Raw genomic sequence first — 20,921 nt, 5'->3', positions numbered from 1 at the left:
CTTTTTGGGTTAGAAAATACCAGTTTTCTTACACTCTCTAAGTGCCTGTAACCTCACCATAGAAAGTATTTTTTCTCCTCCCTCACTTTTTTTAATTGGAGGAGGAAATAAAACCCTCTAGAACTTGTATTTGTTGCTCTTTCACATAATGGCAAAAATATTTTTGCAACCGCAGGACATTTTGTAGAGTGGGAACACTATTTTCTGCCTAGCTCATTTCTGAGTTAGTCTAGCTGTGCTGGACTATTGCATGTACTCTTTACCTGATAAATTGATGCTGCCTTTCCTGCCTTTCACAGTACATGCAACACTTCATTTGTAAATGAGTCATAGCCTCTCACATAAAGTCCCATTTCTCTTTGTTGTTCTTCTTGGCTCCTTGTCAACAAGTCAAGTTGAATGGGCACAGCAAACAGAGGGGTGGAGAGGGAAGGTCCTCTTGCGCAGCACCATTCAGAAAAGGGGGTTAAAACCTGCTTCCTTTTCGGACCAGGGTGACTCTTGGCCATGGTTTTCAATGGAGTACCGTATCTCAGAAAACTCTCATAGGAGCTCTGTCCCAGTTGCCAGACTGCTCAGGAATGGAGCTCTGCTTTGGAGTCTCCTGCAGGGACAGTCGTAGTTTGAAGCAAAGGTCTCTGGAGAGTGCCCAACATCTAGCAAGGAAAGCTGATTTTCTCATTCTTCTGAGTATGCCACCAACCTAACTGCCTCAATATCAGTGCTGCTTCTCCTGCTTGAGGAGGGTTTTTGCAGTCTCATATGGTAGTTGAGAGATCCATTAGTGTCTGGGGTCTATATCAGAGATATGAATTGCTCAGGAGGAGGAGAATGGAGAGAATACTTTTTTTTTTTTTTCTTCCCCCCGAGCAGTCCTGGAAAGAACAGGCCTTCCAGTATTGGGGACTGATTTGAGAGTTTGCAGGGGCTTATTTTCTTGTGAGTTTTTAGGAATTTGGAAGAAGGAGTTAGATCATAGTAATTGAGTTCAAAGTTCCTCTAATTGGTATAGCACTGAGATGATCAGTACATAAGAATGTCTACTATTTAGGACATACTAATCCTCACACTTTTATTCTAGGGACATGGACCCTATAGCTTTCTCTTCGTTACAATAAATTGAAGTTGAATGTTCTTAGATCTCCAGAAGGAACATAAAATATATGGAAAGAGGGTGTGTGCCTGTAAAGGGTTTTCTGTAGCACAGAGGGAACTGGAAATTTGCAAAGAAGTGTCTCAAACCAGTGAATTGAGATTACAAAAGCCTTTCTGCCTGTACTGTCACTGTTGCTCTTTAGTGAGTTGAGCTATGAATGGTGCCAACCCCAAGGAGCTCTTTTGGGCCTGGGCTCTGCCACCAAACAAAGTTGGAAGCTTCTTTCTACATCTCCTCCACCCCTGCATCTCTCCAAAATGCAGACAGAGGTGTTAATGTACTGTTGTGGGTTTTGTTGGTGATGGTTGGTATGTTTTTAGCAAGGGATCTTAAGGTAGAGAAAAGATTGATTTACTATCTTTCACCCTGGTAGAACATACATCAGACTTCAGGTGCAAGAGAGCTGCATCCACTTGCTCCAAAACAGATTCCTACAGAGTAGGAGACTTTGTCAGCAGCTCCTTTTCGATTTCTGTGACTAAGGATAGTCTGTACCTATGACTTTGAAATCTCATTTTCTTCACTGCCAAAGACAGGCAACTTCAAAATGTGAATAGGATATAAATGCCAGAAGGGAGGTGTGAAACGTTCCTGCCAGTTTCCGGTGGGTGGCTATTAAAGGCTCTGTGGCAAGTTTGAAAAGAACAAGGGTATAATATATGTATTTCAACCACAACTTCCCCAGTTCAGTAAATTAAGTTCCAGTGTCCATGGCTGGTGTTCTCTGGGCTCTCCATAAGTGTCACAATGCAAATTAATTGAAGTGTTTCGTATGAAACCAAAACCTCACAGGTTTCCACCTTTTTCCCCCCCCCCTAGTTCCTTCCCCCATATCTAGTAGATTCTTCAGAATGGGTTTTCATTTACATCCTACTTATGTAATTGTAAGCTGTTAATATACTATCTCAGGAATAGGTCTCCAAGTTTGGGTTTTCTTTTGTTTTTTGGGGGTTTTTTTGGCACATGCAAAACACCACATGCAACAACCACATGCAGAACTCTTTGAAACTCAAATTGGAAGATCTGGATTGCAGAAGCTGTGCTTTGAAGCATGCTTACAAAGGGCCCTATCAAAGAAGGTATTTCTTCTTTTAATTAAGAAGGCACTTTCATTCTCAATCTTATTTTCAGTGTTAGATAATTTTCCCCAACTTTATTTTTTTTTATATGCTGTGGAGAGAAAAACAGCTGTTTTTGTTACCAGGGTATGGTGCTCTTCTGCTATTCAGATTAAGACTTTTAAAACGTTTTATATGTGCGTGTATATGTTGCCGAATGTGGAGGGTTTTTTTTAAGAAAGATAGAAAATGCATGTGCTGTTGAAGTGTAACTTGCTAAAATTTGTTGTTTGAGCAGGCCATCTTCACTAGCAAATGAAGATCGTACACTTGGTGAAGATTGTAACATACTGGTTGAGAGATGAATGTTGGATCCTCATAAGGGCTTGGGGGTTGACATACATATGCTTTAATTGTTTCCCCACCCTCTTTAACATGTATTTGCGTTTCATGGGCAGGAATGCATCTAGGCTCCTGTGACTTTGCAAATACCCACTATGCAGACTGACCTCAAGATCCTGCTAAAGCCATCCTTTCCCTGCATTCCACCTGTGAATTTCTTGTTATTTATGGCCTTGGCCCGCTTCCAGTTAGTTGTCTGTGCTTTGTAGGGTGCAGTGTAGTGACAACGCCCAGCCTCTAAGAACAAATGGGATCTCTGCAGTCTAGCACACATACTCTGGCATTCTCTCGAGATGGGAGTTTTTGGAGGCAGAGCATAGCCAAATGCAGTGATGAACTTTTTTTCAGAAGGGGAGAGAAACTGTTTTATTGCAACATGGTTTGGTTTCTGAAGGTTTACAAGGATGCTCAATGGAAATCTGGCATCAGACTTTGGACAGTTTTGAAAAAACTGAAAATATAAGGTCTTGAAGCTAAAAACAAATATCCAAGGAGCTTTCCACGATGAAAATGATTGACACTTTGCATGTGTGAAAAGGCTGTTCTTTTATTGTCTTGCAGAATAGAAATGTCTCTGGTCATCTCCTGAGGAGCTTTTATTACAATGCAGTTGGGCAGTGCTCTTAAATATGAAGAAGCAGGACATATTATAGGCTTTCAAGTGCATTCCTTATACATGGGGATGATTTAACCACTTTCAGCTAGCTAGTAAAAGATAAGCTTCAGCAAATGCAAGTGCCCTAATTCTTGAGCAAGGATAATTAACACAGAGGACTAATTTCTGTTTCTAGGAGCAGGTAACTGTAGTTGTAGGAGACAACTGAGAAGTGATGCCTGTTTTGGTTTTCTTTGCAATTAAAAACTGTTTCTTACCTTTTCACTATTGCATTTTGTGAAGTTGGGGAAATGGATGGAGAGAATTTTTTTTGTCTCCCTCCCAGCAGCAGATATACCCAGACTAAGTGGTTGGTATCCTGCTGGGGACCCCCATGTTTTGAAGAAGATAAAAGAAAAGGTCAGCATTTTTCAGCAACAGTATAACAGTTAGAATCTGTTCTTCTGGGTCTTTGATGAGAATTAGTAAAAGAAAATATTTTTACTGATCCCAAAACAGGCGCTTTTGTCTGTCTCACTGTTGCTAATTGTTCACCTTTCATAAGGAGTTTATACCAACCCTTTTTTTTAATTCCCAGGACACAAATAGGGTGCTCCAAAAAAGCCCTCCATGGAAACCCTGAGCTATAAGAGATTGTAAAGGAGTTCTTGTGTCACAGTACCCCTCCCTTTGAGCCATAAGAGCTTCAGGGAGATGCCACGATCTCAGGCATGTTACACACTGCTTGTAGCCTTGGACAGTATCCCCCTTCAGTTATCATCACAGAACAGCAAAGGAAGTTAACACAAAAACACTAATGCTGAGGTCTGATTAGAATCAAGAGAAGCAAGGAAGTGCAGAGCTGAGATTTATATGCTGACCTTAATTAGCTCCATTGTTCTTGAGAACTGAAGCGTACACAATGAGCAACATTATACTTGCATCTCCAGAGCTCTTCGATACCTAAGCAGAAGAAAGAGTTCAGTGCGCTTTTGAGGCCTCGATTTTGTGTGTGTTGCTTTAAAAAATACCTAAACCTCATCTTGTACATTGTCGGGTTGTGGGGTCTATGTTTTTCCTTTTCTGGAAACGATAAAAGGGATGCCCTGCTCTCGGGAAGTTTAGATTTCTGGTGTGAATTGTGCCAAGGGGAAGATGGCCTGACATAGCACAGTAATACCACCCTCCTCACGGGCAATAACATAAATCTCCTTGTAACAGAGTGTATTCAGCGTAGCTTAGTGCTGCTTTGTTACCCATGTCATAGTTCAAATGAGCACAAGCCACTTGACAGATTAGACTCTAGTTGCAGAGCACATGGCTGTGTGAGACCTTGATCTTTTACGCGTAAGTACCCTTGCAGGAACATCACCTCCTTTAAAGGGTTAGTGTTCTCAGGTATGTGCCTCCCCTTCCCAACTTGAAGAGCTACAGAATAAATACAGGCATTAGCTTAGCAAGCACTAGAAAATTCAGGTTATCTTTGCAGGGAGTTGAGGTGCTCTTAGTCATTTGCCATAATCATGACATTGCGTGATTCTCATAGAGATGCTAGCTCTGGAGGTTGACATGGGACGTGTAGTGTTGCTGGCACTTCAGTTGGTGGTTTATATTCTTACCTGTGCTTCAGCTGGGTGATTCTGTGTAGAGAATGCTTGTTGCTGAGAAAGTTTTTATGTTAAGGTGATCTCCACATAGCCCTTTGTGTATGCAGAGCAGACTCACTTGCATCACTTGTGTAATGAATGTGCGTTCGGTCTGTTCTTACTGTTGTCTGAAAAGACTCTGAAGCCAAGTCCTAAAGAGAATGAGGAAAAACCTATCTCAAACTGTGCTTGTGGTTGCTGTCGTTCCACCTTTAATGTATGTCTTCTAGCTTTACTTTTTCTCTCCCTGCCACCCCAGTATCTAACCTGCTCAACCTGTTCCCGTTCAGCATGCTGGAACCAGCAAACTGCAGAACGTACCCACTCTCAGGGTCAGCATTTGTTTTTCTTTTTCTTTTCTCCTCTCTTTTTAAAACAGGCTATTCATTAATAGTAGATTTTCAGCTTTTGGGGAAACATTTTCTGGCTTCAAAAAAAAAAAAAGGTGGGGTGGGTAGGAGGGATCTTGGCATTTCGGCCTAGCGAGGACCTTTCACTCAGATTTTTGAGCTGTGATGCTTAACTTGCATGATACACAGCTTCAGCAAAGATGTGTGCTATAAACTGGTAGTGCCGTTATACAATTGGTAAATAGCACAAATTATACAAATACTGTTTTGTCTTCCCTGAGGGCATCTGTTGGTATTCTGGCATCTCCAAGCTGCTCTCCTAGCTGAAGTTTTTTTAAACACTCTCAGTGATTTTTAGCAAGTCCTTAGGGTTAGCTCTCCAGTGCTTCGTGTGGAAAGCTGTCTTAAAACAGAGGAGGCAAACAACTTTTGTGTGGTTCATTTTCAACATCAAGCTCTCTAAATGTGTCGTCTTTCTTGGCTTCAGACTGAGGGTGATGAGAGCGAGGTGATCCATACTTGTGATGGACTGCACTGAAATCAATTTTTTTCTAGGGCGGAGGTTCCCAAACTCCCTGTATTCTGCAGCGATTTCTGTTGATTCCTGTAAAGCAGCGCAAGTCATGCTGGGACTCTGTTTCCCCCAACTACACTTGACTAAACAGACATGTAGCAAGACATGAAACCTTTTCCTAGTGCTTTGCTGCTTGGATAGGGGATGCTGTGAGATCACGGTTAGTGAGGAAGCAGGACCACATGTTCAGGAACAGGAGCGGAAATGGTCTAAACACATGAAACTTCTCCTACTGGGATGCAGACCTTGGCGCTGGGAAAAGTTTGTAGAAGTTGCGTGTGCAGCGATAACCCTTACTTCCTTGCCCCTCAAGTCACTTGTGACTGCCGATACCAGGGGAATGCGGAGACCCTGTTTTAAGGAAGATGTGCTTTTGTTATCTGGCGCAGCTTCCGTGTGCGTGTGTGCGCGTGTATGCGTGCGTGCATGCGTGCGTGTGTGTATGCATGTGTGTGTGTGTGTGTCAGGGGGTGGTCAGCTCCATCTGTGCAGCATCCCTGGCATTGCTGTGGCAGTCTATTTTTTCCTCCTTGAGCTGTGTGACGCAGCAAGTTGTTCTGTGCCGTGTGCCATCGGTATTGCTTAATAGCAGAGACAGCAACTGCATTCAGGCTCTGCCTGGTTTCTGGGAAGTAGCTGAGGGTTATGTTTGCTTGGTTGTTAAGGGGTGAGGTTTTGGGGAGAGACAGGACGTACCTGGGACAACTTCAGCCAGGTTTACTCTTAAGGATAAAACTTTTTTCCCCTTCTGACATCCCTTCTCTCTTTTTTTTTCTCCTGATGCTAAAATTTAAAACTGCTCTAACTGTCCTCACCATCTAATAACACTTCCTTTTCTTTTAAAATGAAGTCTCCTAAGAAATCAACTGCAGAGTCATTGGCTTTATATACTGTGATAACTAAAAGAGGTGCCTGAAAACCACAAGTTGCCAATAAGATGAAAGAAAATAGCAACTCAGAATGTCCTCAGCCAGATTTTTGGTGCACTGTTTTTAAAATACTATCCCGGCTAAATTTTACTCTTGTTAATAAACTTTTCTCTCCAACCTTAAAGAATCACAGGAGCCTCTGAAAGATCTTTCCTCTAAGCTCCCCCTTATTAAATAGTTTCTTATGGCGTAGAAGTCTCCGTGCAGTATTTGGCACTGTTAATTTGGGTCACCTCTGAATTTACTGCAAACTGCATGCAGGTGGTTTGGTGAAGTGATACTGGGAAGTTCCCATTGCCTTTCTGTCCTCTTTTGCCATCTTTTATGCAAGATTTGATGAGAACTGCAAATGAATGCTTTCTTTTCCTGTCCTTTGGGAAGCTTTGCTTTGGAGGCATGTTTTGAATCACTTCCCTGTCACAGCATCATCAGGCAAATATTTGTCTCCTTTTCCTTTGAGGTGCTCTGACACCCACCGCTTCTGGTAGAGAGCAGGGGTAACTTTGAGCCAAGATGGGAATGCAGTTGTATCAATCTAAGCTTGTTTGAACTTGCTGATTCTGCGTAGCAAGTAGTTGCTTAAATATCTGTGAATACAGCATAATTATTCAGAAATGGTACTCCACCCCCTCTCCCCTTTTGGATTTGTATGTCACTGTCTTTCTTGTCACTCATGCTAACAGCTTGCCTTTATCCACAGCAAAGCAAAATTTTGTTCTGGGATAAAAATACAAAATGGTTTGTGTGCATGTGTGTGTATCATATATCCTTAGGTATCATGTATTGGCAGCTGCGTGAGACTGGTTAAATTTGCAGGCTGCCCTGGTAGCACTGGAAAGGGATTTCTGAGCTGTCATATGAACATAATCACAGATGGCTTTCACAGTCTTAGAGCACTCAGGTAGCCTTGGTAGATCTAAATAATAATGTTCGTGTCATTCTGATGATGCCGTCTGCCACCCCGCCGTAAGGTTATTTTGGCTTTGAGGGGTGGGCCTCATTGTGTAGGGAGATAGACGGCACAGCAGCCCACTTGGCACTTGCAGGGGCGCTTAAGGCATGTCTGCACGGCACCGCGGGAGGCGGCAATTTGCAGGGCATCACGGAGGGGGCTGTGACACCCCCACGGTGCAGGGGGTTGATCTGCGCTGGGCCGCCGCGAGGCTCCCAAGCCAGGCGGCTGCGCTGGCAAGGTGACACTGCCTCGGGCAGCACCAGCTTGAGGATCTCCTGCCTTGCCTGGGTGCAGATGTGGGGCCAAAATGACTCAGCTCTTTCCAATCTGATCATTCTCGGGATATGTTCACCCCACCCTGCTCTGCTGATGGGATCACTTCACTGTATTAATTGCAATGGCTTTCTTATTAGCTTAGCCTAGCTGTAGAGATGCTGTGCAGCTTCTCTTTGTTTATCCCGTGCTCACATTAGTCGCTGTGTGCCACTAGAATGGTTGGTGATGCTTGAAATCTGTTCTGAGATTTCTCCACAGTTGTAAGGGGGCATATCCCAAAATGTTGGCTTCTTGGTATTGGAGTGTTTGTCGACTTGCTGTGAAGTATGCGTGCCTGTCAGTCTAAGGTTGGGGGTGGGGGGTTGAGGCTACAAGCAGTAGACAAGTCAATAAGAAGAGACAAAAGAGAAGCTCTTCCAAATACGGATCATGTCTGATTCGCAAAATTACCTGCATCTTTCTGGTTTCTGTGATCGCAGCTGGCAAGGGCTGGGCGAATTGCTCTCTTAAGTGGCTGCTGTTGGTAATTAGCAGTGGAAATACATTGTTGATACAGATTCTCTACATGTTTTAACAAACAAACAACTGACTAAACTCTTTAACCCAAGGGTATAATATTACTGCACTTTGGACTTAAGTTCCAGTCATATTCACAAGACTCTAAAAGGAGGGCTAGCAGCAGTATATTAAATGATTGCTTCTGAAAATGCTGCTGCTTTACTTTGTTCAGAATTTGCCTCCCAAGCATGTCAAATGGCAGAAGTGATGAAGAAGAGTTCCTTGTGGTTTTCCTGCATTTCTAGATCATTTAGGCTGAAGTAAGATTTGCTAAGCAGAATGGGACAGTAACAAGATGGTGCCACCTTGATGTGTCTCTCAAAAGAGGCAGACCGCTGTAATGTTGAAGGCTATCTTCTCTTATTCTGTGAGCTATTTTTCATTACATGGGGCCTAAAAGAATATAATGGGTGAAATTTAAACTTTCCTTGCCTGCGTCTTGCACTCATTAGATCTGATATGGTGGTACAAAGTTGAAGCTTAGACAAAGCAGACTTTTTTTTTATATGGAGATGTTTGGTCATGTTTTGAGTGATAAATACGCTCTTTACTGTGGATTATTGAAAATATATTAATTCTTAGGAGATTACTTACTTTTATTTGAATATAGCAGCATTAAGTGAAAGATCCCAGGGAAGAAAACAGTGGAATAGGTAAAGCAGTTGTGTCAGCTAATTTGTCCTTAGGGCATCTGAGCAGCTCAGTCCTTCTGAGACTGGCCTGGTGAACTTAAGTAGCTATTGACTGGGGGAAAAAAAAAAAAAAAAAAAAAAGGTATATCATAAATAAGGTAAATCATAGAAGGCTCTATTTTTTTATTCTTAGTCTTTAAACGGATGTGTGGCTTGCTCCTGTCTTCAGATAGATGTGAGATGTATGAGTATCATCCTCCTGAGTTTGGTATCAGACTGTTCAGAAATCATGAGGCTGATGAGGAACAGCTGTTTGCAAGTACAGTAGAGTATAGGGTACATCTAGTGGTAAAGTGAAGAAACTTGGAATAATATGTGGGATATGAAGCCAAAACCTGAACCTGATCCTGTCAAGTGATCTCTCTGAACTGATAATGCCCAGATTCATTGGCCTTCCCACTGCGTTTTCACAGCAGTGGAGATGTGAGGGAGGAGGAGGGTGTTTATACACGCACTGAATCCTGTGTTCAAGAACTAATCTTGATTTAGATCCTGGGACTTTCCCAATCGGGCCTCAGTGGAATTGCTTGCTGCTCCCCCTCTGGACATGCTACTCCTTCTAATCAGACCTACCTGGCATAAACCTCCCTTGGTTGAAAGCCAGCAGGCCAGCAGTGCTTGTGTTGCTCAAGTTAGAAAGGAGAGACTTGAACCCTGGACCGCGTTCAGAGGCTGCGGATACAGCCCTTTTGTTCCTTGTGCTGCTTTTGCCCTGACTGCCAAGCCGGGCAACCCCCATCTCTCTTAGGGATGGGGAGCAAGTCAGCAGCTGTGGCAGCCTGGGCTGCTAAGGTGCTTTTTTCTCCTGGAGCTAGAGGTGAGCAATTCACATGCATGCTGCAGGGTGGGGCTTCTCTGAGAGAGAAAATGGTGCTGATCAGCTGATCTGCATGTGAAGCAGGGCCTCCTGGTTTTGTTCATAATTCAGTGGGACCCAGGAGCTGGGAGCAGCTGCGTTTTGCACTTGCCTCTCTCAAGATGCGTTTGACTCGTAGGTCTAGCCTTGAGCCAGCCAGTCAAAATCTTCCCACGTTCTGGCTTTGGCAATGATGCTGTAGGCTGCCCTGCTTCAGGACCTCCAGAAAGGTTATATGATCAACATGCAAATCCCCTCTGCGTTAAGAAAAGACTGCAGGCTTTCTGGAGATGCAATTCAGACTGGGATGTGACCAGCAGAAGCTACATATCAGTGCAGTAGGACACATGTTTTTTGTTTTGTTCCCCCCTCCTGCCATGAGTCACCTCCCTTAGGTACTGATAAACCACCATCCAAGGGGGGGGGGGGGGGGGTGAAGGGTGAAGCACGAAGCACTTGAGTTCTGTATTTGTTTATTTTTACAAAAGTCTCCTCTTCAATGAAAAGTAGTTAAGTGTTCTTCACTTGTAACTGTTCTGGTAGATTATTCACCCTTATGAAATCATACTGTGTGCGAGTATTGGGCTGAAGACTTTTTCTGCCTATTTCTTTAAAAAAAAGCAAAAGCAAAAAAAAAGGGAGAGAAGGTGGGGGAATTCTTGTGCAGTGTCATCTTAGTCACTGTGTTCATGTGACCATTAGAGGGAAGAGGAGAGTTGTGGCAGAAGAGGAAGATGATTCTCATAAAGAAGATGGAATAAACCAGTAAAGCAGTTGAAAAGTGGGATTTTGTTAGAGGGCTGACTGGCACACAGTCATAGCATGGTTGGATCCTCTTGGCTCACCTGTGAAATTCTTCTTGTGAGGGGGCAGGAACAGAATATGAGGAGAGCTTTTTTCATGTACAGCTGTGCTGCAAAAAGCACAGTGTGTAGCAAGTTATCTGCATTTTTTGCATTGCAGTTCTTAAACATGAGAGCTCAGTTTAGAGGTGGAACAGACCTTGTTTGGAAAAGACTTAATTTCCTCTTTCCATTTCAGGATTATTCTTTGCAAATTCCTCTTTTGGCATACTCTTGTCTTAAATAGAGGTCCACCACATTCTCTGAGAGATTAATCAAGACCGGCTAGCACTTAAGGGCTAAGGAGTCATCCCTGTATTCAGCTTCAATTTTTAACCTCCTTCATTTCATTCAGTTAATCCTAGTTGCATTTTTGTGTTCCACCTTCAGTGCTGTCCGAGTGTACGTGTACCTGCATGCATGCTGGGAAGACTAATACCCCTCATATGAAGTACAGGTTTCAAAAGGGCTTAATGCATTCCCTCACTCCTTCGCTGTTCTGTATGTTGCTCTGTTGGATGGCTCAGAGCCACAATTCATTGATTTAATTTGGAAGAAAGCAATGTTCCATCAGCCGTGGCTCTGGCTCTCTTCTGAGCTGAAGTAGTCGTCACTTAAGAGCTGCTTGGCACGCGTTATTGTGACCTGGATCTGTGGCTGAACATCAGCTTTCCTGTGCATCTCTTTTATTTTGCTCTTCTTTTTTTGCTTCCACATTTAAAATGTTGAGAGTTTATCTATCTTTGCTTTTTAGAATTGAAGGGTCATATCAGTTTCCTTTATCACCGCAGATGCTGAAAGCCAGGCCAGCTTACGATCCTGGCTTTCGTATTCAAAGTATGCCAGATTTGTCGGGCCAAAATATGTTGTCGTAGTCACAATGGGAAAACAACTTTTAAGCACAGCTTTGTTCCTGTTCTCCTCATATCTTGGCAGGCTAAATAGTGAGGTCGAGCATTTTCAGTGATACATGTAAGATCTAATCAAGGCAAAATCTTCTAAAGGAGGATAAGGCAACACAAATACTGTTGCCGTCGTCCCCCCTCCCCCTGTTTAATTATAGTTAGGAATTTTTTTAAATAAAAGGAGCACTGGTGAATGGAGTGTTTAAAAGAAAAAGCTGTGAATGTGGATGTGACTTAGCATCTGCTGCAGTTCAAGCCAAGCTGGGTAATAAATGTTTTCTTGAGGCAGAATGACATCCCTGTTGCAAAGTAAAAGAGAGAGATGAAGATTGTGTCTATCCTTTGTACTGTTTTCCTTTATCTTCCCACTTATCTTGGGTTGTAGCTCTAGTAATCTCTTTCCTCTCCACCCTTGACTTAATGTAGTGAAACTCGCTTAACCTGTCAAAGGAATAAACCTGCTCGCTATAATATGGACAGTCTGCAACTCTTCTTGAGAGCTCTGGAACTTGCTGCTTTGGTTTCAGGGTTGGTTTTTTGTTTTTTTCCCCTTAATGATTGCTTGCAGAGAGCTATTGCAGTGTCTGTGATATTTGACCTACACAGTAAAAGTCAAAGGTGCAGATGGGGTGTCTTCCTGTTTATAGCTCAATAGCTCAGGCCGCTTCCTTTCAAATGTGCAAAGCTGAAACATGAAGGGATTCCCACATTCCTTGCTGTGGGCATGGGCTCTGCTCTAGCGCAGAGCATGGCAGAAGCATGCATGGGAGCACAGCAGGGAGAGCTGGTGACTGCCACCAGATGTAGCATGGCCGGGCACTGTCATGCTGTGCCCACATTAACAAACCCTGCCTTCTTAGCACATATTATATTGCAAACGTGACTGGACAGACTGCTTTGGGGACTTGCAGGAGCCAGGATATTTGCATGCATTATGTCATGCCATGCAGAGGTGCCAGGCTGGGCTGACACAAGGTTGGAGATCTCAACAGCTTCTCCTGTTTGTATGCCGTGGATGTGCCATTGCACCCCTCTCAAGGAGGAGCAGCTCCACTGAAAGAAGCGGAGTTAAACAGATGGAAAAACAGCAGGAGGAAAGAACCTAGCCCTAAGGAAGCTGTTTTGCATGGGTAGCTACTGAACAGGAATCTTGTATGCTCGTTAGTGACAGAAAGGAATCTTTAAAAGAACACAGAAACAGAAAGTCCCACGCTTACTGTATGGAAGGGGCTGTTTGTTTGTTTGTCTGCTGGGTGAATGTGATTTTTGCTTGACTGCTTTTGCTCTCTAGCTCTCTGAGGAGTAACTGGCCAAACAATGTTAGCTATGCATCAGCCAAGCTGCCAGAAGGTTAAGCATGCAGGCCTAGTGTGTCTGTATGTGTCTGGGGTGGAGAGGACAGACGAGCACACGCACAAGCCTGTATCTTTCAGGAGCTCATCACAACTTGGAAGGCAGTTTTTACCAAAAACAAAACAAAAACTCCAAAAAAACATCTTTCAGGTTTTGCCTTGCTTATGCAACTGGATACTACATTTTTAGCTTATTGTTATTCCCAGTAGCTTTTCAAGTTCATCTTCAGCCATTGTGCATAGAAGTCCTTTGAACAAATAGACTGATTTCTTTTTCATTATTCTTGCATGGAAACAGGCAACTGCTCTTAACACTGTTGATTTATCATCCACAGAAGGCTCTGGGGTTGGCTTAACTAGCGTGAGAAGTTAGAGCAGTGCCGTAGAAAAAGCCTAACCAAAAAAAAGAATAAAGAAAATGAAAAAAAGCCTGGAAGGTGACAAGCCACAGTACCTGTAGATGCCTTGCCTGTAGATTTTGCGAGACCAGGTAGCTTAGATTCGTGCAAATAAATCAGTCACTGTTGGTGTATAGTGTTGTGGGGCTACCACAGACCTAAGGAAGGGGAGTGCACGGCAGTTCTGAGGCTGCGTCAGCCCTCTGGCTTCTCCCTGTGTCCTTCATAACCTGGAGAGAGCCAAATCCTCTAAGGTTAAAGCTTTGTTTTGGTCCCAGCCAGGTGCTTGATGAGGAAAGCACCTGGTGCTTGATGAAGAAAGAGGTCAAGACAAATTCAGCAGCATTTCTGCCTGTCCTGCCAGGCTCTCTCCTCCTTGAACCCCCCAGTGTGACAGACACACACAGCCAGCCTGTCCCTGATTGGCTTCAGGGGAGTCTGACCGTGGGTCAGTTTGGTCCAGTGTGTTATCCTGAAGCATCATGTCCTTGGCATCCAAAACTAAAATTGATTTTATGTCATAACACTCAGGCAGTTATAAGGACATACAAGACTCATCTAGATTACAACATTCTCTCATGTTTGAACATGATAGTGGGCAGTCGAGTTAAATGGCACAGTCCTGAGCTGAGTTGGTGGTGTGACTTCTGAAGGAGCGTGACCAAATGCCATTAACATTGTCTCCCTTGTGCTGCTTTGAAATCAGTCCTGTGGACAAACTGTCCCCTGCGCTCCAATTTTTAGCTGTTAGAAGCAAAAATTTCCATTGCACTTAAGACATGTGGAAGCCTAAGTTTGATTTTTTTTCCCCCCAAAGCACTTGAGTGCTATAAACTTGAAGGCTAAAAAGGGCTAAAAGCCCTACATCTGTTGGGGGGGGGGGGGGGGGGAAGTACCACCTGAGCTTTGAGTACCTGGAAGGAACAGTACAGGAATGATAACTTTCATCTAATTGAATGGAACTGGAGGAGAGTGTCTTCCTCAGATTGCAAATATGGAAAACTGAGGGGCAAGTGGACCAAGTATACAGACATTCATGAGATTGCTTCATGGGCCATTTTGTCCCTCATTTCGCATCCATGAAGCAAAGAAACATGCTAGATTTGTATCGGTCTATCTGCTGCTGTTTAGGAACACAACAAAGCGTTTATAGGACATAAAACTTTTTGAAGATATATGGGTGTGCTCTACAGCACCTTTTCTCCCCTTTACAATTTATGTGACAAAAACCAGTTGTTTCATTGGTGTTGGGGGTTTGTAAACATGTTTTGGCAGTATGGAGTTTTGCAAGTAATACCCGCTACAGCTTAGCAGTGTTACCAGATACATCTTGACCTCAAATTTCCAAGTTTTAGTTGAAACTGGATTTTGGGGTGCACCAATATACAGTGTTAAGGAAAAGAGGGAAAAAGCTAAATGTATTTAGGAAGTGCTGCTGTGATGGATTGGCATATACTGATCAATTTGGGGTACTGTCTGAAATAAGAAGAGGAGAACAAACTGAAGACTAGACAATTCTTTGCATTGAGAGGAGTGGATGCTAAGCTGCTGGGTTTTTTCTTATCTATTAGTCTGCCGTGCTGGGCTGTGGCATGACGGGGAACGCGTGCGGTACACATGGGGCTGGGAGGCAGCAGGTGTTGGGATTAAAATGTACATGGACTTTCGAGCCCTGATGTGTGTGCTGAAAGACTGTCGTCTTCCCCCTCCTGCTCAGGCACATGAAGATTCACGAGAAGGACCCGAACAGCATGGCGAGTACAACTCCCCCATCTCCTCTGAAGCGCCGGCGATTATCGTCTAAACGGAAACTTAGTCAAGATGCTGAGACAGACAGAGAGGAAAGGACACCTGCAAAAAAGGTTCTTTACAGAGCACGAAGCAAAAGACTTTCCTGCCTATCTCCTAAACTTTCAGTTGTATTTATGCAGATGGCATAGAACTATGAAAAATGTGGTCTTGTTACAGTCCTGTATGTTTCAAGATACCATTTTTTTCCTGTGTAACTAACAGTGTTTTCTGAGGTTGAAATCAAATTTCTAGTTTCAGACCTTGAAAGAATTCCAGGTTTTTTAATTATTGTTTAAATTTTTATTTTCTCTTATGTTTTATATTGCATAGTTAATGTTGGGTGAGAAGAAGAAGAACTATTCCTCCTGCACTTCAGCTTTTCCTCCAGTTTTTTTTTCCCTGTTTAACTCAAAGCAGTATCCCTTTAACTCAAAGCAGATAATGATTTGAACTTTCAGAAAACAATGTTTACTTCAAAAGCAGCAGTGACTTAGGTTTGGGTTTTTTTTTTTTTTTATTCTGGAGAAAAAAAATCTGTAGTATATTTCACTTTCATAGTAGCATAATCCTGCATTATTAGAGATGCAGAAATAACCAGAAAATATTTATTTGAAGGGTAGAAGTTTCCATAGGATTTAGTTTATGAAATATTCTGTTGCATTTCAGTCATTTATACAAAATGTATGGCAGCTGCCAAAGTTAACTCTACCCTTTCCGTTTACAATCTTCAAATAGCAAAGTAGTGGCAATTGAATTTAGTTCAGCATCCCTTGTCTCTGTGCGTGTTTTTCTTCCTGTAATCAGGAGAGGGCTATAGAAAATGTGCAGAAGTTCACTGTTTTCCATGGACTGCTGGAGTTAGTAGTTGGTAGTAACTCAGTGGCATAAATAATTTAGGTTGACAGCCTGCCTGGCTTTCTGAAGGGGGAGGAATGCTAGTTTAGTGGTATATAAACATGCAGGTTTATAAGTTGTTCAAATCACAGTTTCTTATTAGAACTGAAGTGATGTATCCATGACTTGGCTAAACACTTTTATCTCTTTTGGAGCCTCCTTCTCTGCCATGCATGCTCTCACATACACGCAGAGTCTCTCCCTCTTGCTGAAATGAAGTCATTTCTGGTAGCCTGCAGCAAAGTGTACGGGCTGCTTCATTTTTAAGAGGACTCTGAATGGATTGCACATTTGGTTTGTTGCTTAAAATTCACATTAGTTGTTTTTTTTTCCCCTCTCTCCAAAGGTTGTTGAAGACTCTCAATCTGGTGAAGGGGATAAGAAGGCTGAGGAGGAAGTTTATCATTGTCCAGTGTGTTTCAAAGACTTTTTTTGCAAGTATGGACTGGAGTCCCACATGGAGACACATCCAGATAACTCCCTGAGGTAAGATGCCTGAGGGCATTTCTGGTCACCAGATGGCCTGAGGGAGCCTGCTGGGGAGCAGGAGAGAAGGAAGCTCCACTCAGACCTGTTAAATGCCCCCCTTTGCAATTTTAAACAGTTTTAAAGATGTTTCTGCCACATCTTGTGTCACCAGGGTGCTATTAGACTTAATTTGAATACTTTTTGCAAATACGGGAAATCTTGCCAGCTCGTAGCTGGGAATGTCTTTGGAGGAAATGAGAGCACCCCTTCTTCATCCCCTAAGCACATCTCAGTTGTTACATAGGACTGTAAAATGTGAGCATCACAAAATTTCAACATGCTTAAAACACTAAGAGAAACTTGATAAAAGTATTTGCATACCAACCTATGCAGTCTTCTGCCTGGGGAAAAGAAGAAGGCTGGATATAAAGGTTTTGTCGTTTTTTGTGGAAGTGAGTGAAGATAGATGAATTTCTGGTTCCAGCCTTGCAGTAAAATGTGTTATGCTCTTCTGTCTGTTGAGGTTAGGGAATGTTTTGGATTTTGGCTTAAACCAGTTTCTCTTAACAAGGAAAAATTAGTTATTAATTTTTTGGGAAGGTACTTAGGTTTTCTGTTTTGGTTCAACTAATTGCTCCTGAGACTCCTGATACTTCTTTATTTCCTGTTTTTTACCATAGGAAAAAGTAGAGCTAGATAGATGAAGATACAAACGAGATATTCCAACTCTAGTTTAAACATGTAAAGGGGTGCAATTTAAGAAAATTAGTTTATCCATACGCACAAACTTCTCTGTGTTTTAAGCTTATTTTAGGAGTTTGGGCTATTTAATGATCTTTTCAGAAAGCTTCAGAATTCAGCATCTTGAAGTGTCAACATTCTGTTCCTGCATATATTTTCTTAATAGAAGGAGCTGGAGTTAAACTTTTTTATTAGAGAACTTTAGAAATAATATGTAAAAGCATTCATGGGGAAAAAGAAAAGGAAAAAAAGAGTTGTAAGTGCTGTAATTATTGGGGAAAAGAGTCGGAGAGCTCTTTCCTACACTTAGTCCAGCAAATAGCAGTTACTTAGGTGGGATTTGCTGTTTCTGAAGTAAATTGAGTATATTTTCATTATAGAACAAAACTGAGAAAGTTCTCTGATAGAGCTCTACAACTCCTATGAAAGGAGGGTAAGAAAATTTTTCCATACAGTACACTTCAGAGAAGGTTGTTGTCATGTTGTACTTAGCCTGTTGTCAGCCTCGTTTTTGAGCTTTTGTGAAGACAGGATCTCTTTGTGAGTCTATACACTGTGCAGCTGAGCGGACAGCTGGATTCTCTTGTTTGCAGCAATGGAGTAAGATACCAGAACAGATATCCTTCTCGCTTGGCAGCGTTATACTCCGCTGCTGCAAGGCAGAAAGAGGCTGCCTGCAGCAACACACTCTTCCCCTTGTACAACTCTTTATTAGGAGGCTTGCTTTTGGATAATATCCTCCTGAAATGGATTTTGCTACCCACAGTTGCGTTGAGCAGCAGAGTGTCTCTAAATTGAAGCCATGATTGTCAGGCTCTGTGGGCATGAGTTAAGGGCGGTGCTGGGATGTCTTTATGGGCTTGTCTAGACGATGGAAAGGGGGATTTTATCACATGTTTGCTTTAGCAATTTAAGACATGTCAGTGGAGATAGGGCGAAACAAGGGAGCTTGACAAGAGAACAAGGCTCTCCCTGGTCTGCTAACATGTTCGTATTCAACTTGCCCTGCCTATCTGGTTTAAAACGCACCTTTTGTCCTAGTCTAGACAAGTCAAATGACACTGTCTGCTTGGCCCAACCTAGGAGAAAATCCTCTGGTAAGCAGAGTAGTCTGCACCGTTGTTAAGGTGACTCTTTCGTCACAAAAAGAAGTAGTAGGTAGAAATCCTTGGCAGCTGGAGGCTGTAATTCCCGGTTCACTTGTAGGATTTAACAAAACAGGCTGAATGTGGTGTGCCATTCCCAGCCCTAAGTTAATGTGACTTTAATGTAACCGAAATGTTTTTTTGAGTGAAAGGGGTGACAGGAAGAGAAAATTTTGCTAGAATATCAGAGCAGGAGGCATGTATGTATGGGTGTGTTTGTGATGGGGGAGTAAACTGGAAAATGTTAGAAGGCTTTCATCAAATAGCGGTGTTTCTTTATTGTAGAAAAATGAGAAGGAAGAACTTTCCTTAAATCAAGTTTAACAATAAAAAAAAAAAAAGAAAGAAAAAGCATAGCAACTGTGTTATGACCACAGGGCAGGGAGCAAAACATACTCGGTCTTTATTTATTTATTTGTAAAAGTAGAGTCCCTTGATCAGGACTCGTGTGCGGCAGGGATCAGATGTCGTGCATCCCAGAGCCAGATGCTCTGGTTCTGGCAGTTGGTTTGCAGCTACCACTTTAGGTACCTCAGCACAGCCGGTTTTGTCTGACCAAAAATAAGTGATGCTCCATCAGCCTCTGCGTGCGGCACCACAAGGCAAACGCCCGCTGCCTTTGTGCTCCCCCATTTGTTAGGGTAAACCCGACTGTACAATGCACGGATGTGTGTTGCCTTGACGCGGTGCTGCCTCCCTCCCTTTAGGGTTACATCCCCAGGCAGCAGCAAAGAGGCATCCGGCAGGGGATGCGGAGAGCGGAGAGCTTCGCTGTGGTCCTTTAATCCTGCCATTGTAGTGCTGTTGTGCAAATACAGCCTCTCCCTGGCAGAGTGGCTGCCTGTCCTGGCCCCCCTCTTTGAAGAAGCAGACAAGGTAATGCCCGGTGGCCCCACGATTGGTATGTGAGCAGCTAATTTCCAGGGTGGGCCTTTGCCCTTCCAGATACCTTCAAATGAGCAGCTTTAAATCACGGGGTTAGCAGTTCAAAGTGGAATGAAAAGGCATCCCGCATTGTCCTCCTGAGCGCCCCTTTCTCATGGAGAGGCTGGAGCCAGAGCACCTCATTGTTTACTGGGGGCAGAATAAACAACGCTTAATCCAGCGATTGTGCCAGAGGGGCGCCCCGCTTGGGAGAGAATCTCTTGATTGTGTAAAATCCTAAATCGTGCATCTTTGTCTCTTAATTAGGGTAAGAGCTGCCCTGCTCTTGGGAGCAATAATAGGGCCCTTTGTCAGGCTAACAACAGGCTGCGGCACCGGGGATCCTTCATGGCATTAACCCCCCCCTCCCAGCCAGTCTCTGTCCCTCCGCAGCCCTGGGACCAGCACCCTAATTAGCAACGTTGCGAGGCTGTCTGCCGTCCCAGTTAGCCATGGGAGGTGGCACAGCGGGGCTTTCCAACCCCTTCGCCTCGCTACCTGGCCTGTTGAAAGAAGACAGCCAGTTCCCCGCAGCCAGGGCCTCTGGACACCATCTATTTTGGTGAGTGTTGATATAATTAGCAGAGCCCTGCAACGCTGCCGCGCAGCCAATAGGGAAAGTGAGAAACCTCACGGAGCGGGATAACTTCTCTGGAAAGTTTTGTGGCTCCGGGTGGCTGTCAAACATGGTAATGTGCTTGTAAAGGTCGCCTGACAGACAGCTCTGAGCAACACCAGCAGCCCTAGGAAAGGAGACGTAATGATTTCCTGAGGAGGAACCTCCTGAGGCACTCTGTGAGGTTTCTCCTCTTTGCTTTGGCAAGTACAATGGAACAGGCTGAAAGGAAAACACGTGGCTTTTTAAAAAGTATGTACACCATAGAATTCCTCCATTGGTTTCACTGTAACCAAAGCATACCTTTTATATTTCCTCTCTCTCTCTCCTCCAAAAGGCATTTTCCAGTACTCCCTGTACCAACAGCTAAAGGTTTTTAATTTTCCCTTCCTCGCAGTAACAGGGAGACTTTTCTTCTACTTTTCATGCCCCTGTATCTTTCTGAGGAGAGGAGCAAGGTCTTGATAACATTGCATTTATCACCTTTCTTAGAGACAGGTTTCATCATCAGTTCTCAGCAAGGATAGCGTGTATGGTTTCAAACAAGGTAAAAGCCTGTATCTTAGTGAGTATTCAGAGGACTTTTTGATCATATTACATTCACCAGGACATTACTTTTAATGACATGGTTTGGTTTTGCTAACTGTTTTTTATAGGAGCCTAGCAGACAGGAGAAAAATAGATATTGCAAGGTGTGAAAGAGGCTGCCTTGGTCCCTGAACTGACTTAGTAACCAGTGCCAGTAGCTGCCTACTGTCATGAATGGATTCAAGGTAGATGAAGTTTTCCAGCCTTTTA

At 43.3% G+C, this 20,921-nt stretch overlaps 1 protein-coding gene across 5 annotated transcripts in view; it reads left to right on the top strand.

Moving 5' to 3' along the window:
* Window positions 1-20,921, top strand: part of RREB1 (ras responsive element binding protein 1) — a 125,310-nt gene that overhangs the window by 68,229 nt on the left and 36,160 nt on the right. For all 5 annotated transcript variants that reach the window (XM_064507067.1, XM_064507068.1, XM_026114837.2 and 2 more), the window contains 2 exons: window positions 15,262-15,406; window positions 16,576-16,715. In XM_064507067.1, coding sequence (XP_064363137.1) covers window positions 15,262-15,406; window positions 16,576-16,715 — 285 coding nt within the window. The remainder of the gene's footprint in view (window positions 1-15,261; window positions 15,407-16,575; window positions 16,716-20,921) is intronic.

Source organism: Dromaius novaehollandiae, chromosome 2 (genome assembly GCF_036370855.1).
Source record: "Dromaius novaehollandiae isolate bDroNov1 chromosome 2, bDroNov1.hap1, whole genome shotgun sequence".
NCBI classification, from domain to species: Eukaryota; Metazoa; Chordata; class Aves; order Casuariiformes; family Dromaiidae; genus Dromaius; species Dromaius novaehollandiae.
Note: the sequence above shows the minus strand (reverse complement) of the source record. Positions and strands in the feature narration are given on the sequence as shown.